Consider the following 16,229-nt stretch of genomic DNA (forward strand, 5'->3'; position numbering starts at 1 on the left):
TTTCCACTTCAAATACTCTTTCTGCGGGTGCTTTTTTTGAAGTTACCATTGCATATTATTCCGTTCCACCCTATTATGAGTTTATAGGGTGTGTTCAGATAGGAGATTCAGCTGCTTTTCATGGGTGTGTGTGTGAGTTCCTCTATTGCGCTTTTAAAAAAGATAATTCTAAATAGTGTAACAATCATTAACAATTTAATCACAGCAGGACCTAGTATTGGCAAGGATTCTCAACCTGAAATGTCCCAACTGTAGAAACATGCTAAGCTGCATGCTCCAGTAATTTTGGAGAAAAATCACAGAATCTGAACGACATACTTAGGTACAGTTGTGGCAGCTGTTTCAGTCAAAATTGGCAATAAAGTCTTTAAAAAGATGATAAGGGCATTTTAGTCAATTCTCGTTTGTAAATATTTATCAGTTAGGTGCGGGGACCTCAGTGATTAGCAGTGTTGCCTCATATCTTCTGTGTTGACGTTCAGATCCCTGCTCTGTAGGTATGCCGTTTACATTTTGTCCCCATGGTCCTTGAGTCTTCTCCTACTGTCCAAAAAGATGAGGGAATGTGTGTACTGTGTGCATTGGTCTCCACATTTCCCACAGTGTGTGTACTCCGAGGGGGCCGGCCATCCCTGCCCGGGTATAGTTGTGCCCTGTGCTTCAAGGAATTGCCTTTAGGCTCAACACAACCTTGCATGGAAAATTGGCTAGAAGATGGATGCATATGTTAGATGGGAGATCACTAATCATGTCTGCGCTCATCTCACACATGGACTGGCGTCCCATTCAGGGTGTCCATCAGCCGGGGTATTTTGCTAGATATGGCCATAGGCATCCCTGTGACCCTGACCAGGATAAGTATAGTTGGAAAATGGATGGATGGATGGATAGATGGGTGGATGGATGGATGGATGGATAGATATCTGCCCCCTGAAGGGTCTAATTTGTAATCACCCACCCCTGTAGGCAACCTATCAATCTCTGTAGGATCATACTGGGTGTTGCTTCTTTGCTTGGTCCTGTGTTTGTTCAAGGTTACCAAGGTCTGATTGCTTGGTTCCCTCCTTATACGTGGATCGGCTCTGTTGCTTCGTGCTCGACTTCCCGATTAGATTATTCTCTCATGTGGTCCCTGCTTTCTCCTGTGCCGCTTTGTCTTCTCCAGCTGCCTCACAGGCAGTGCCAGTACAGAGTATTAGGTGACCAGTCTGTCCCATTTCCATGGTCAGTGTTCCTTATTTGGGGAATTTCATTAATAATTACATGCTGGGTCTGTTATAATATTATTTTATGTGTTTTTATTTTGAGTGGTAATTTGTTGTGCATTCTTGTGCATAGTTGTTAAACAACTGTCTCCCCAGTAAAGAATCGGGAATAGTAAACTCATTTAACTAAATATTGAAATACTGCTATTTAAGAATCATTGTTTTTTTTTTTGTGTTTTTGTTAGTTGTTAAATATATCAATTAACACACTGTAAGACATGTAACTTCATTAACCACGCAATTTAATCATGTTTAACCTCTGAAAAACACAGGTAGTTTCCAATTCGCAATGCTGAACTGGTATCGCACGTTTAAATTGTGACGGAATGGCTTAGCTTGCACGGTGTAAAGCAGCGTTTCCCAATGCGGTCTTCGGATTTGCGGTTTTTGCTCCCTCCGAGCTCCGTGCCAGACGATCCAGGTTTTTGCTCCCTCCCAACGCCAGCAAAAAACGCGGGTCCTCGAGGACTGGATTGTGAAACATTGGTGTAAAGAAATATCATCCACTGTCAAATCCTGCCTGCTTAATTCCAACTGTTCAGCTTCCAACCGCTTAACCTGCTCATGGTCTTGGAATAGCTAGACCCAATATGGACAATCAGTAACTAATTAAAATATAGTGTAAACCTACCCGTGATTGACAGTGGGAAAAGATTTCATTCAACAGCCATTAAAATTCCGTTTGCAATCGCTTGACATTTAGGTACTTCAACAGAGCTGCTTTTGTGAATTAAGATTTATAATTGGCTTAATACTTCATACATTTGTAATCATGAGTACGCAATTTGAATGGAAGCATCTACCAAGCAAATCCATACAAATATTTGTATGAGTGATGAGGCACGTTATACTGACTATGGTTTCACTTTAACAAAGACTGCAGACTGTATAGAGGTTTCTGCGAACGCTTTCCACTGCATGACACATTAACTAAACTTCTGCTGCATTTCTTTTTCACTGTGACTGCTATCACCATTTGCTTTTAAAACTTTGAACCTGGGTGGACATTTGTTAATGAATACAAACGTCTTAACGGGAACCAGGGAATTTCATTTGACGGCTGGTAATAAAGGAAAGAGATTGCATTTTGTCTGCCTTTAAATGGCGCATTATTATTTTGTTTTTGATAGCAATTTCTCAGTGAAATTCCACCATGTGCCGCGTCTAAATGGAATCACTCGTCCACGCAGAGGTGACCTACTGCTGCCTTTTATAGCAGCACCGACGTCGTCATTCATTCCAGCTCCGATTTACTTTGCGGGGCTGAGCAATGGACGATCTTATTGACGTCACTGAACACTGGAGGACACAGAACATGCAATTTCCTGCAAATGACATTACTAGTAATGGCTACATTTCATACAAGTCACCGTATGGCCACAGTATTGCATTTAATGGACCTGAGGCAACAGCACATAATGGTGTTTATTCAGATGATAGATTTAATAATAATAACAATGACATAGATTTCCCCCGACAGATAAACGGTAACCTATTAACATATTTCAAATATACATATTTCCGCGATACTTAATTTTAAAGCATATTACATATACAATAACAATAATAAAATAATAATATAGTATTATTCCAGTGCATCATTCAACGTCCTCTGAAGTAATTGTCCTTTATAGGTAATAATTAGGATTTCGGGATGGAAAAATAACCTGTAATAACAGCGCTCTTTGCTTTAAATGAAACGAAATTTTTAATTGGCCGCTGAAAATATGCATATTTGACTGTACTCGCATAGTTTTCTACGTTGTCCCTCTGATTGGTCGACGTCCGTAATTCGCGGCTTGTGATTGGCTGAGCGCCGGGGCAGCGTAGTCCGTGACAGGAAGACCGGGCCGAACATGTAAATAATGATGGAAGCTGCTGGCTGTCTGCGTGATGCGACTGCGGCCGTTTGCAATCGGACGTATGTTTCCTCTCGGTAAAAACCTCGGGGGAGGAGATGCGATGCAGAAGTACACCTCGTGCCAGAAGGTAGGTGCTGCACTTTTTCGCGTTTTTATGGCATTTGACGTGAGATTTGGGCGCGGCCAACCCAGCTGCACCGTGCACAAAAACACGGGGGCTGCGACTGATGCAGAATGACAAAAAAATGACGATGGCCGCGACCCGCATTTGCAAAATAGGTGTTAATGGTCCATCGATGGTTTTTATGTCTTGGACGTGACTGTCCATCCATCAAGCACCAAGCATTGCTCACCCAGTTTGCAACGTGAGATGCAGCAGCTGCCTGCAGACAACCATTCCACGGCCGGCTGCAGCCATCACTGAGAGATGCTGCTGGACGCACAAGTCAAAAATCTATGCATTCCGTTAACTTTAAATGTAGGTTATCTGAATCAGTTCTTAATTTGATGTTTTGTTGAAGCACCCCTGTTGGAGACCCAGCTTCTGAAGCGTATCTGCCCCCTCTTTTCTCACATAGATCTCCAGTTACAGAATTTGCTAATTTGCCTGTTACATTTAGAGCGATTGTACATATTTTATTTTTTTTCGATTCGGGATTTTATTTTGCACACATCGTCGGAAAAATTTGTACCGAATACAAAAATCATTTCTTAATTCGTTACATGCAAGTGAAGCATAGCAGTATTTATTTTTATTATTTGAATCAGCAGGAGTTTTCTTGTTGGAATGATTATGAGCCAGAACGGTTGAGGTGGGAGTATCTTTGCACTTGTCTTTCCGTGCAGGGCATTTCATTTTTTTAAAGTTACAAAATTAACACTGATACTGCAACTTAAAGTGATTGTGGTGCAAGTTAAAGTTTGTGTCCGAGTTCTGATTTGAATATAAAAGAAAATCTATTGAAAGAGGTAAACTGACCTGTCCATATTCAGTTTCCAAGAAACAGAAGAAGCAATATTTTTTTTTGCTCATTACCGAAAATGCCAATATATCCTAGGATCGTGTTCTGCTAATATAGTCTTATTTACATTCAGATGCGCCCCCTCCCATTTTCTAATCTCCTGTGTCCCACGAGACCTCGTGACTTTAAATAGGAAGGAAGCAGAGGGATTTACATTAAACCGAACAAAGCGGGTCTTTTGTGTGAGGACACGTTGTGGAAGGTGGTCACGTTTTTAAAACTTTGCAATTCAGCCTCTGGGCGGTGGGTGGCGTAGTGTTTAATGACTCGGACTTGCTGACGGACGTGCTTGGGAAGAAGGATGAATCCCAATTGGCCGCGAGAAGTGCGATTATATCATAAAAAATTGTAGTCACTCAGGAATCGGTAAAACCAATTGAGTATTGGCACTGCTACGTCACATTTAGCTGCTTAACTGATGCTTTCATCCAAAGCCATGCAGGTCCACGCCTTTGTACACCTGGGTGTTTTACATGGGAAGTTCAAAGGAAATAATATGCTCATTGGAAGGAGCATCGTCTCTCTGGGGAATTTGGACTATAGTTACACCCCTCCCTGTATACTGCTTGCATGTATCTCTTACATGTTTATACATGTTTAAAATAGAGTTTCAGAAGTGTGCTTTATTGTGCAAATGAATATAAAGCGTAATGTGTATTTTTTTAAAATCCCACTTTAAAATGGCTTATCTGTTACTTCAGTATATTCTGTTCTTTTATAGTCTGGTTTTGAAAAGTGGCCCGATTAAAGACGTGTGTCTTTATATGTTGACCCTGGTCATTTTAGGTTTTCTTTTTACACCTGGGAGGTTGTGTGTGTAATCAGAGGTGGTTCAGAGATTCATAACCACAGGCTGATTTTTTAACTTAGAAAGTGTAGAGGTGGGTATCAGAAGAGCAAAATACATGCAAATATGTTTATGGATATTTGGTATGTGACTTTGCATAGATGTGAAATCCCTCTGAATTCCTGTAAATCACATGTATTATCTTTCGGAAATAGCTGGCATACTTGACAACATGTAAGCACATGTAGGTCAAGAGGTAAGGCGTGTCGGGGTGCATTGTGGGTAATTATGCAATAGTACTTTACATTTGGATGTGTGGCACGCATAGGGGGAACCTTTATTTTCTGTACTTTTAACTAATTTTGTTGCAATAATAAAACACTGTTAAAACTTCGGCCGCTTGTTCCTTTTGAACAGAAGCAGTTCAGTTCACCTGAGAATAAAAGAGAACGTGTCGAATCGGCACCAGAGGAGCACATGTGAGGCAGACTGATTCACAAATGCAGGAAAATATAACTTGGTGTTTCTTTCTTTTGCAGTGTCAGCAAACACTGGGATCAGTAAGCTTGTATAATCTAATCAGCTTACAAGCTGTTTTATGGATATTGAGCATTATCTCCATATCTAACAGAAGGATAGAAAGGGATCTTAGTGTTTAACACAGAACAAACAGTCATGCGGGGATGATACTGCTGTATTTTTGAGGATCCAGGACAGAAAACTAAAGAATGCAGGAGTTTTCCTCTCACACCTACATCTGGTCACCGCTCTGCCTGCTTGGAGGGCTTGTGTTGTTGTCTCCCCCCGCCCCCACCCTCAGCTGTTTATCTGGGTAATTTTCCAGGTGGGGGTGCCCTGCCCCTGACATGCGATCCCTGCGGATCACTCTTGGCCTGTTTAGATAAGTCACTATCGGAGAATGATGGATGGAAGTCTAACAGGAAGAGAAAGGGTGGAACCGGTTTCCTTTATATCCGTGTTTCCACTAGAAGATATTAATGTATGGAATGTGCCACAACTCAGAGAGTCACATTCAACTGCTTTTGTTTAATTGCGGAAACTGAACTGAAAACAGTGGTTTAGATTTGTAGTGTGAAAAAACATTGAAGTAAAACTCGCTGTGGTCTAGTCCTACTGCAGTTTCTGTTTCAATTTAGATGCCTTGACACTAAACAAACATTTAGCACGTTTGTATTGCTTGTCTAACCATATGTCTACAGGTCATACTTTAATTATTGTGTTATTCACATTTATTCATATCGATTAATTCGTTCTTGATATTTGGAGGATGGGGGAGGTGGGGGGCAGTGACCAGGGTAATCTTGTGCTTTGCCAAGTACTTTCTCCTTAATTGCCTCATTAAAGACCACTATTTATTCTTTGTAACTGTAGGAACAATTTACAAGGTGGGAATTGGTCATTAGCTGGGGAATTGCGGGAAAACAACGAGGCATCTGATCCCCGGAAACCTTGACAGTTTGGCTGTGGATGCTGGGCTGTGCTTTAAAAAAGGACAAACATCATTGGTAGTACTCAAAAAGGCACTCACATTGCACTAGGGCCGTCACGATTGGTGCACATTGCACAAGGGCCACCACGATTGGTGCACATTGCACAAGGGCCACCACGACTGGTGCACATTGCACTAGGGCCGCCACGATTGGTGCACATTGCATAAGGGCCGCCACGATTGGTGCACATTGCACAAGGGCCACCACGATTGGTGCACAATGCACAAGGGCCGCCACGATTGGTGCACATTGCATAAGGGCCACCACGATTGGTGCACATTGCACAAGGGCCGCCACGACTGGTGCACATTGCACTAGGGCCGCCACGATTGGTGCACATTGCATAAGGGCCGCCACGATTGGTGCACATTGCACTAGGGCCGTCACGATTGGTGCACATTGCACTAGGGCCGCCACGATTGGTGCACATTGCACTAGGGCCGCCACGATTGGTGCACATTGCACTAGGGCCGCCACGTTTGGTGCACATTGCACTAGGGCCGCCACGATTGGTGCACATTGCACAAGGGCCACCACGATTGGTGCACATTGCACTAGGGCCGCCACGATTGGTGCACATTGCACTAGGGCCGCCACGATTAGCGCACATTGTTCATGAAGTTGACGCTGAAAATACGTCAACATCAATATTTAAAATCGACACATAGTTTTCAAAATTATTTTAATGAAATTGCTGATGAAATTGCTGTGATTTCCAGCATGCTTAAGTTTATTATAACAGATGTTTTCCATTAATATCACAGTGTAGTTATGGGAGTACTGTAGTTTTACTATCATACAACCATAAAGCTCGGTGGCTTACCTATCAGCACTAGCGCAGGAGCACCTGAAGGGGAAATGTGCCGGTGTTATTCTGGACGATGGACCACCAAAGTAGGCAAAACCACACTAAGTGCTGTCTATTCACGTTCAAAAAATTACCATCGGTACGCTTTTTAATGTCTTTTGTCCTTGTAGCTGCTAAATACCTTCATTATTAGAGGCATAAAGTTGTCTGCCTATTACCTTACAGTCTCCATCCGAATAAGTGTTTGAGGAAATATTTAGGCTAAAATCTGGGCTTATTCTGTGTTGGCTGATGGTGCCGCTGTGTGTCCATGTGTGACAGGCTTGTTGAGAGCTTGAGCTTGTTATCGTATCGTAAGTAAAACTGAAGCAAAAAACGGCACTAAATAAAAGAATAAAAATGAAAACCATGTTTACCAAAAAAAAAAGTGTCGGACTTTAAACTGCAGAAGTACCACCACATCCATCAATCCATCAATCCATCCATCCATCCATCCATCCATTGTCCAAACCGCTTATCCTTCTGGGTCACGGGGGGTCCGGAGCCCATCCCGGAAGCTATGGGCACATGGTGGGGGAACAGCACACGATGGGGGGCCAGCCCATCGCAGGACACTACCGCCACACCTTCAATGTCTTTTTACTTTCTTTATCTACAATGTCTCCTCTTCCAAAAGATGTTGTTGCTGACCTTCCTCACCTTCCATTTCAGTGCTTATCGCTTTACCCACAATTTACCAAAACAGCAGCTTGTGGCTCCGCTAGCCGAATTTCACAAGCATAAGGATACGACGAATTTATGCAGGTGACAAATGACAAGCTCATTAATATTTTAGGCATATTACTCTCTGTTTATTGAATTCTGGCTGATGTCCATATACTGCTGAAAGCCAGCGTTCACTATCTAAAGCCCTGCAGTAAAAATGAGTATGTCGTTTGTCGAAATAAAATTAACTTAATTTAAATGGTCAAGTTGATTTTCTGGAGGAACATTGATAATGTAGATTTATTGAACAATCGGTAAAATAGTTGATAGATTAATCCATAGAAAAATAGTCGTTCGAGGCAGCCCTAAATTGCACTGTAGTAGTAATACGGTCACACTGTCATTCTTACATGTCACTGTCATTGTTACATAACCTACCACTGTTGCAGTGACTCACCACTCTATCTTAGCCCATGGTGTAATGTTGCACAGACCATGGGATTGTACTTACTGACCACTGTGTTGTTGTTGTTATTGTTGTTATATTTACTCTGCTTTTTACTTCAATCACTGGTTTGAGGAGTCAATAAGAATTTCACTGCATTTACTGCACATGACAAAAACTTTGAAATCAGTTTCCCATAAACTGTTTTCCAGCAAAGACCTCATCCATTGGCCTGGTTGGAGCACTGGCCGGATTCACTGGCTGCGTTGTAATTTCATTCATAATTTTAACACAGCAAGTGTCTGTAGTGAGTAAAGTAAACGGGAGTCCAGTGGCATTGAGCAGTGACCCTCAGCCCCTTAGGCCAGTTGACTTTTTTTAAAATTTATTTTAGTCCTTTGACTGCATGCCTGAGTCATGGGCTTTATAATTAACTGAAGAGTAAAACGAGGGGTTGATCTGCTGAAATAGAACAAAAATGTAGACTGGTTGGGGGGCCTCAGGACTGGAACCTGAATGAGAGCAAAGCTGTCCTGTTTGCTTTGGGCTTCGTCGTGAGCTGGGATGGCAGCTTAAATGATCTGTATCCTTGGGGGCCTGATATAGTTCTCTGAATTCCTCGAGGCTGCGGAGCTTGGTGGACCTTATTTCCTGCTGGAGGATTTCCTGTTGAATGTCTAGCAGGGTCTGCTGTACTGAACCCAGATTGAAACTTCTGTCCTCATTGTCTGCCTACACCCCTCCCATAAACACTTTCACTTCATTTTGCAATAATGTCTTTGAGGGTTTCTCAGCTAGCCAAGCTTCATCAAGGGGAACAGGATGTTTAAGCCAGTGTTTCCCAAGCCGGTCCTCGGGGACCCCCAGACCATGTTTTTGCTCTTTCCCAGCTCTTGGTAGGGAGTTTGGAGGGAGCAAATATGTGGACCATCTGTGGCTCCCTGAGGACTGTCCTGATATCAGCATACTTGTAGAGGGACATGTAAATGTGATGTGACAAATTCAACAGCTTACACATTTAGAAGAATAAAGTAATTCTTCTTATTATTATACCAGTAGTGTGTGATTTTACTGTAAGATTAGCTTGCTGAGGAAAGATAGTTGAGTGAGGCATTTGGTCAAGTGTGCAGGGAGTGGGTGAAAAGGGCGTCGAGTGAGAGAAAAGGCTGTGGGCTACGTGGTGTGGACTGTGGCCTAAGGGCTAAAGGCTGTGGGCTGAGGGCTGTGAGCTAAGGGCTTTGGGCTAAGGACTGTGTGCTAAGGGCTACGGGATGTGGGTTTGTGAGCTGAGGGCTGTGGGCTTTGTGCTGTGGACTGTGGGCTAAAGGCTAACGGCTAAGGGCTATGGGCTAAGGACTGCGGGCTGTGAGCTAAGGGCTTTGGGCTAAGGACTGTGTGCTAAGGGCTACGGGATGTGGGTTTGTGAGCTAAGGGCTGTGGGCTAAGGACTGTGTGCTAAGGGCTACGGGATGTGGGTTTGTGAGCTAAGGGCTGTGGGCTAAGGACTGTGTGCTAAGGGCTACGGGATGTGGGTTTGTGAGCTGAGGGCTGTGGGCTAAGGACTGTGTGCTAAGGGCTACGGGATGTGGGTTTGTGAGCTGAGGGCTGTGGGCTTTGTGCTGTGGACTGTGGGCTAAAGGCTAAGGGTTATGGGCCAAGGCCTACGGGCTGTGAGTTTGTAAGCTAAGTACTATGAACTAAGGGCTGTGGGGTACGTGCTGTGGACTGTGGGCTAAAGGCTAAGGGCTATGGGCTAAGGACTGCGGGCTGTGAGCTAAGGGCTTTTGGCGAAAAGCTACGGGCTATGGACTACATGCTGTGGATTGTGGGCTAAGGGCTGTGAGCTAAGGGCTTTGGGCTAAGGGCTCTTGGCTAAAGGCTACGGGCTATGGACTACATGCTGTGGACTGTGGGCTAAGGGCTGTGAGCTAAGGGCTTTGGGCTAAGGGCTCTTGGCTAAAGGCTACGGGCTATGGACTACATGCTGTGGACTGTGGGCTAAGGGCTAAGGGCTGTGGGCTAAGGGCTGTGGGCTGGGCTAAGAGCTCTGGGCTAAGGGTCATTGACATGATGATCGTAATTGAATTTAACTGTGAGACCAGTGAAGATGCACAGCCCTCGTATCGGTGCATCACTAGATCTAATGTTGCGACAATGATCTTTTTAGAGCAATTCTTTGAGAATTAATTTATCGTGTAGATTAATGTCAAATATGATTTTTTTATGTAACCAACAAATAAGAGTGTACTGAAGTATACTTGGAATATAGAATAAGTTATTAACAGAATAAGTTTCTGTTCAACAAATCCCAAACATACAGTCCCACATAACCTATAACATAACACTGACTATCAGTAATCCATGTTGAACCAGGTTTTGTTACTGGGATCATGATTACGTCCCAAGCAGGTGCACAGAAAACCAGTGAGACGATCAGCCCATCAGTGACATATGGCTCACAGGAGGACTTCGTATTTCACTGCAATGTAACGGCGAAAATGCGAGGAATTCAAAAGTACAGTATTGGCGAAGAGCAACACAGAAAGGCGTGATTGCTGTCAGTTTAAATGCATGCGTGCAGTTTGATTGTCGTTAAGATGATATCAATAATTATCTTAATTTCCAAATGTGACCCGTCCCCACGAAATGAATGAGTCGCACTGGTAGAACTGCACCCATAAGACTCATTTCGTGGTGATGGGTCACAAATGGTGTTTTGTGGTTTTCAAAATTATTCTTAGTCGTATTATGGGATGGATGGATATTTATTTGATTCAAAATAAAAATATTCAAAACCAATATCGCAGATAATCACAGAATCGATATTTTTTCCACTCTGAGTCATCTGCATGATCTTAGTAGTTATGTGTTTGTCTGTTAACTTTGAATATTGATGAAGTTTAAATATTGGCCGGCAATATCAGGCAAGATTGACGCATCGAAGTCTTGACTTTCAATGAAAATTGGCCGATACTGATATGTTACCTTGTGCTTAGTTCTCTAATGGTTTTGCGCTCAGCATAGTCTCCTATATACTTACCATTTAATTGCGGTATTATACTCCATTAAGCTTTTGTAATGTGTTCTGTTTTCACTATGAAGGAAAACCTCATTCAGTATGTCATTCAGAAGGCAAAGCAGATCATCCTCTTTGGATCTGCATTTTATCGTCACGGTTACAGCTGGGAAACCTTGGCAGAGCACTGTGTCAGCCGGCTATTATGTAATTCCCCGGGGGGGGGCTGGACTGGGGCCCTGTTGTGTGTCTGGAGGGTCCAGGGTGGGAACTGGGATCACCAGCTGCCTTCTAAGATGCCTGAATAAAGCCTGAATAAAGTGCCAGAAAGTAACCGCCGATGCTTCTAATTCTGTGGGTTTCCTTTAAAGCAGTTTTTCTGAATTGCTTCCTTACAGGAAGGTTTACATGCATGGCTTGTTAAGTTTATAATTTATCAGTTATCAGAATTTGGTGCCAGTTTCATATTTTATTGAAATTATTTGTTAGCCTAGCAGCTAACAATCCTGTTGACTCCACCCTGTCAGTCTTGCTGTGCCCCCACTTGAGAGTGGTCCGCTCCACCCTGTCAGTCTTGCTGTGCCACCACTTGAGAGTGGTCCGCTCCACCCTGTCAGTTTTGCTGTGTCCCCACTTGAAGGTGATTCGCTCCACCCTGTCAGTTTTGCTGTGTCCCCACTTGAACGTGGTCCGCTCCACCCTGTCAGTTTTGCTGTGTCCCCACTTGAAGGTGATTCGCTCCACCCTGTCAGTTTTGCTGTGTCCCCACTTGAAGGTGATTCGCTCCACCCTGTCAGTTTTGCTGTGTCCCCACTTGAAGGTGGTCCGCTCCACCCTGTCAGTTTTGCTGTGTCCCCACTTGAAGGTGGTTCGCTCCACCCTGTCAGTTTTGCTGTGTCCCCACTTGAAGGTGGTTCGCTCCACCCTGTCAGTTTTGCTGTGTCCCCACTTGAAGGTGATTCGCTCCACCCTGTCAGTTTTGCTGTGTCCCCACTTGAAGGTGATTTGCTCCACCCTGTCAGTTTTGCTGTGTCCCCACTTGAAGGTGGTTCGCTCCACCCTGTCAGTTTTGCTGTGCCCCCACTTGAAGGTGGTCCGCTGATTATCCTCACTGCTCTCTGCATTTACTCCTGTTTTCTGTCTTTCCAGGGTATGGATGCAGGAAGGATGGGCGACCTGTAGTTCCTTTCCTCTCTCTGTCCTCCTTTGAAGACTTCCAGGCGGTCCCAGTGGTTTGCTGAGCTCCGAGTCTTAGCGGCCCACCGTTGCCATGGAACCCAAGGGCAATGATAGTGCCTTCCCCAGTTTCGGGGACTTAGACAAATACTTAGTGAAGCGAAACTCCAACTTTGTTTGGCTTCTTGTGGGTAAGCTGTCATTTCTGTTGTGTTTGTGATAACTTCACATGGCTGGTCTTCTCATGCTAATTCAAACTGCTCGTCATTGGGGCCTTCATTTGATTAATACCCTTAAATACCTCTGCATTCACGCATCTTCTATTTATGCTCAACAAATCCCATTCTGGAGCTGTATGTGTCATTGTGGGGACTGACTGGTGAGGAACACAGTCTATGGTGCCAGTTTTGGACATTCACGAATTGGCCAGTGTTGGGCTAGAACTAAAGAATGTGTGCCACACATTCTATGGGCACAAAGACCCAATGAGCTGCAAGTAATTATTGTCAGGAGTAACTACACCAGGGGTGACTCACTCACGTACAGAGGGTCAGCTTACAGTACTCCATCAGCTCTGCTCAGGGCGTGTTATCTACTCCAGCTGATGTGTTTGGCTCCCACTGCCCAGTCAGTGAAGCACTTGAGTTACGTTTGGCAGTGGGGGGGGGGGGGGGTGGTTATACTGCTGTGCGTGACAAGGCAGACTTTGATTTCTGGACTGTCATGTGGTCCATTCGTCATGTGCAGATACACAGCACACCTTTGAGTCCTGGTTTCCATTCCGCTGTACCTGCACCTGGGTCAGGGCTGACATCCCATAATGATGTCATAGTATCTCCATGGATACAGTCGCCGAGGCCTAGCCCTGTAGTGTCTCTGTAGCTTCACCGGCTTCCGAGGTTCTCAGCTCTTTAGAGGTTCACTCCTAAACAGTGTTTTTGCTGACAGACTTTTGACCAGCCAGTTAACCTGAACTGGCCTGAAAAATGCAGGCCTGCACTGATGGATGAGGTGCGAGACGGTGAAGCGGTTTAATAATGTGATAGTGTGATGTTTGCCAGCTTGGTCAGAGTCCCCCATTGTGCTCGTGGGTGAGGTTTGGCTCAAGCAGAGGCTCATGATGTGTGTGTGTGCGTGTGTGTGTGCGTGTGTGTGTGCGTGTGTGTGTGTGTGTGTGTGCGTGGGGGGGGGGGGGGGGCTTATAATCAAGCATTCATGCAGGAACTTGACACACGGGGGTCATCTGATATTCCCCCGTCATTCAGCCCGGTTCTCCTGGGTCCGCTGTCACAAACTACCTGCCCCCATCTCTTCCCCCCACCCCTCAGGCCTGCTGTGGCCCCCCCTGGTGTGGAGGTTCCTCGGCAGGGGCGTCTCACATGTTAGCCTTGGTACTCGGGTTATGCAGCCTGTCAGCGTTGCTCATTTGGTGTCACTCCCTGTTACCAATGACATAAATGCACCCCCCGCTGTCAAATGAAATCCCTCCCTTGAGATATATTTAGTATACAATCTATACTGCCTCTTTAAGCTGGTATTACCTGATATAATCTTTCTTGTTTTGTTTTTATATTAAAGCTACCATTCTGTCCTGTGGATGGATAATATACTTGACATATTACAACTCCCGGAATATAGGGCTCATACTGACCCTGATTATCAACAGACTCTACAAACGTGGATATATTCACATAGGTGAGTGGAAATTATTCCGTAAACATGCATAACTACTATGGGTATTTTGTCTTCTGTTGAAAGATAATGTAGCATTAGCACGCCGCGTGATTATGTGCGTCATAAAGGCCTGCTTAGCATACAGTGCTGCAGGTGTATCATAGAAACCCTGCATGTCAAGAGCATTTAGCCTTTAGCCTTGTATTCAAAAGCCACTTAGCTTTAGTGCCCTGTGTTGACAAGGAGATGAGGCTCGAGGAAGAGTTTGGCCACCTGTGCTCTCTGCTCCGCCCCCTGCAGGCTCCTTCTCCTTCTCCGTGCTGTCAGGGAAGGTCATGTTCCGGGACGTGTACTACATCAATGAAGACATGTCCATCAGGTGAGACAGGCCCCACGTGAGCTTCCCTGCGGACGAGCTCTGCTCTCAGACTGCAGGCTACGGAGGTTTACCTGCCGTTACCTGCCGTTCCAGCGGGTGGCGCCATACAGTCTCCCTAACAGGAGACATGCTGAATGTTTCCATCGCTCAGTGTTAACGTATGAACCTGCCCAATTGTCTGTGGCACAGGCTGTAAAATAAACCTATAATGATCCACCTGTTTAGTAGTTTATGGAGTCATGAAAGGCCTAATTTGTTTATTAATGATTGTTAATTTCTTTATTAGTTGTTACCTATCGTGTTGAGAATAAAGGTGATTATCTGCTCTTGACTGGTTGGGATTTTATGAAATGTAGAAAAGCCTGAAATGCCGTCGGCATCCTGAATGGGAAATGATTTTGAGAAAAAATGAACTTTGCAGTTTGTGTTGGCGCCTGACCATGGTTTCGGGTCGCAGGGCTGTTTGGATAGATCTGCTGCCAGGCCTGGAGCTCTGATCTCTAAAGGTTTGCGGTCTTCCCAATGTTTACGATTTTCGCTGCCTCTTTCAGGATCCAGGATGGCCTGCTGATATTTCGCTGGTGGAAAATGTATAACCCCAATCAGAAATTACATGGTAAGGAAGCGCTCTGCTGGGCTGCAGATCTGCTGAGAGGCATAACAGAAGGGGTCAGATGTTCTCAGCGCTGTCTCCGGATTAAGCTGACAGGATTGTGATTGTGCTACTTATGAGTGGGACAGAGGGACACCGGCTTGTCACCTCAATCATCAAGTACAGGACATTCATCGAGCATTACTGATTTACATTGTGGGCGTCATGGTTTCTACTCTCATAATAAAACCATAAACAGATGAGATGTGACTCATAAGGTTTGAACAACAATTAGACACTCAAGTAAATCACTGGAAGTAAGTAAGAATGTTTATCCCCTTTGGGACGACCTGTATGAGAATTAAATCAGCTATTCAGCACTGAAGGTTAAAAGAGCACAAGTGCAACAAGGTGAACATTGTTTCAGTACAAAGCAAAAGTATTTATGACACAAGGACTAAGATACTAAAATTAGCTGGGAAGAAGCCTGTTTACAGTATTCTGATGAGTTATGTCTGCGGGGAGGATTGAACAGTGACACCTGCTGGTGGTACGACATTAAGCAGTAGTAAATGTTTAAAGACTGAGTTTCAGCATTTTACCTGGGACAATAAGGGTAGTTTAAGCGGAACCTTCTGTTTCTCTTAGACCCAAAGGCTGAGACCAGACTGTACACGACTGTGAATGGGTTCGAGTTCCACGTCTACAACCGTTCGGGCCTGTATGCCCGGCTTCAGGAGATCTTTGGCCTGGAGCCAACGCTCGCACAGCCTAAGAAGGACGAGGAGAAGGGGAGAGATGGTCGAGGAAGGACCCTCGAGAGGTGAGGAGGTAGCTGCAGTTCTCCGTGCCAGTCTGGGATTGTGCTTCCTCAGAGCATGAGATCTTCCAGTCTGCGTTGGTGTCATAGTGTCACATAGGGATGCCTGAGGAAAGTCACAAAAGCCATTGCTGGGAGTCTGCACATTTTCTGTGTCTGAGGTTCGA

At 44.6% G+C, this 16,229-nt stretch overlaps 1 protein-coding gene across 1 annotated transcript in view; it reads left to right on the top strand.

The window, feature by feature from the left end:
* Window positions 1–3,109: 3,109 nt before the first annotated feature.
* The window catches only part of kiaa1109 (KIAA1109 ortholog), an 86,411-nt gene continuing 73,291 nt past the window's right edge, over window positions 3,110–16,229 (top strand). The window contains 6 exon segments of the mRNA XM_048995638.1: window positions 3,110–3,254; window positions 12,571–12,788; window positions 14,176–14,292; window positions 14,572–14,650; window positions 15,202–15,266; window positions 15,891–16,065. Coding sequence (XP_048851595.1) covers window positions 12,692–12,788; window positions 14,176–14,292; window positions 14,572–14,650; window positions 15,202–15,266; window positions 15,891–16,065 — 533 coding nt within the window. The 5' untranslated portion in view covers window positions 3,110–3,254; window positions 12,571–12,691.

The sequence above is a fragment of the Brienomyrus brachyistius genome, chromosome 25, assembly GCF_023856365.1.
Source record: "Brienomyrus brachyistius isolate T26 chromosome 25, BBRACH_0.4, whole genome shotgun sequence".
Taxonomy (NCBI): Eukaryota; Metazoa; Chordata; class Actinopteri; order Osteoglossiformes; family Mormyridae; genus Brienomyrus; species Brienomyrus brachyistius.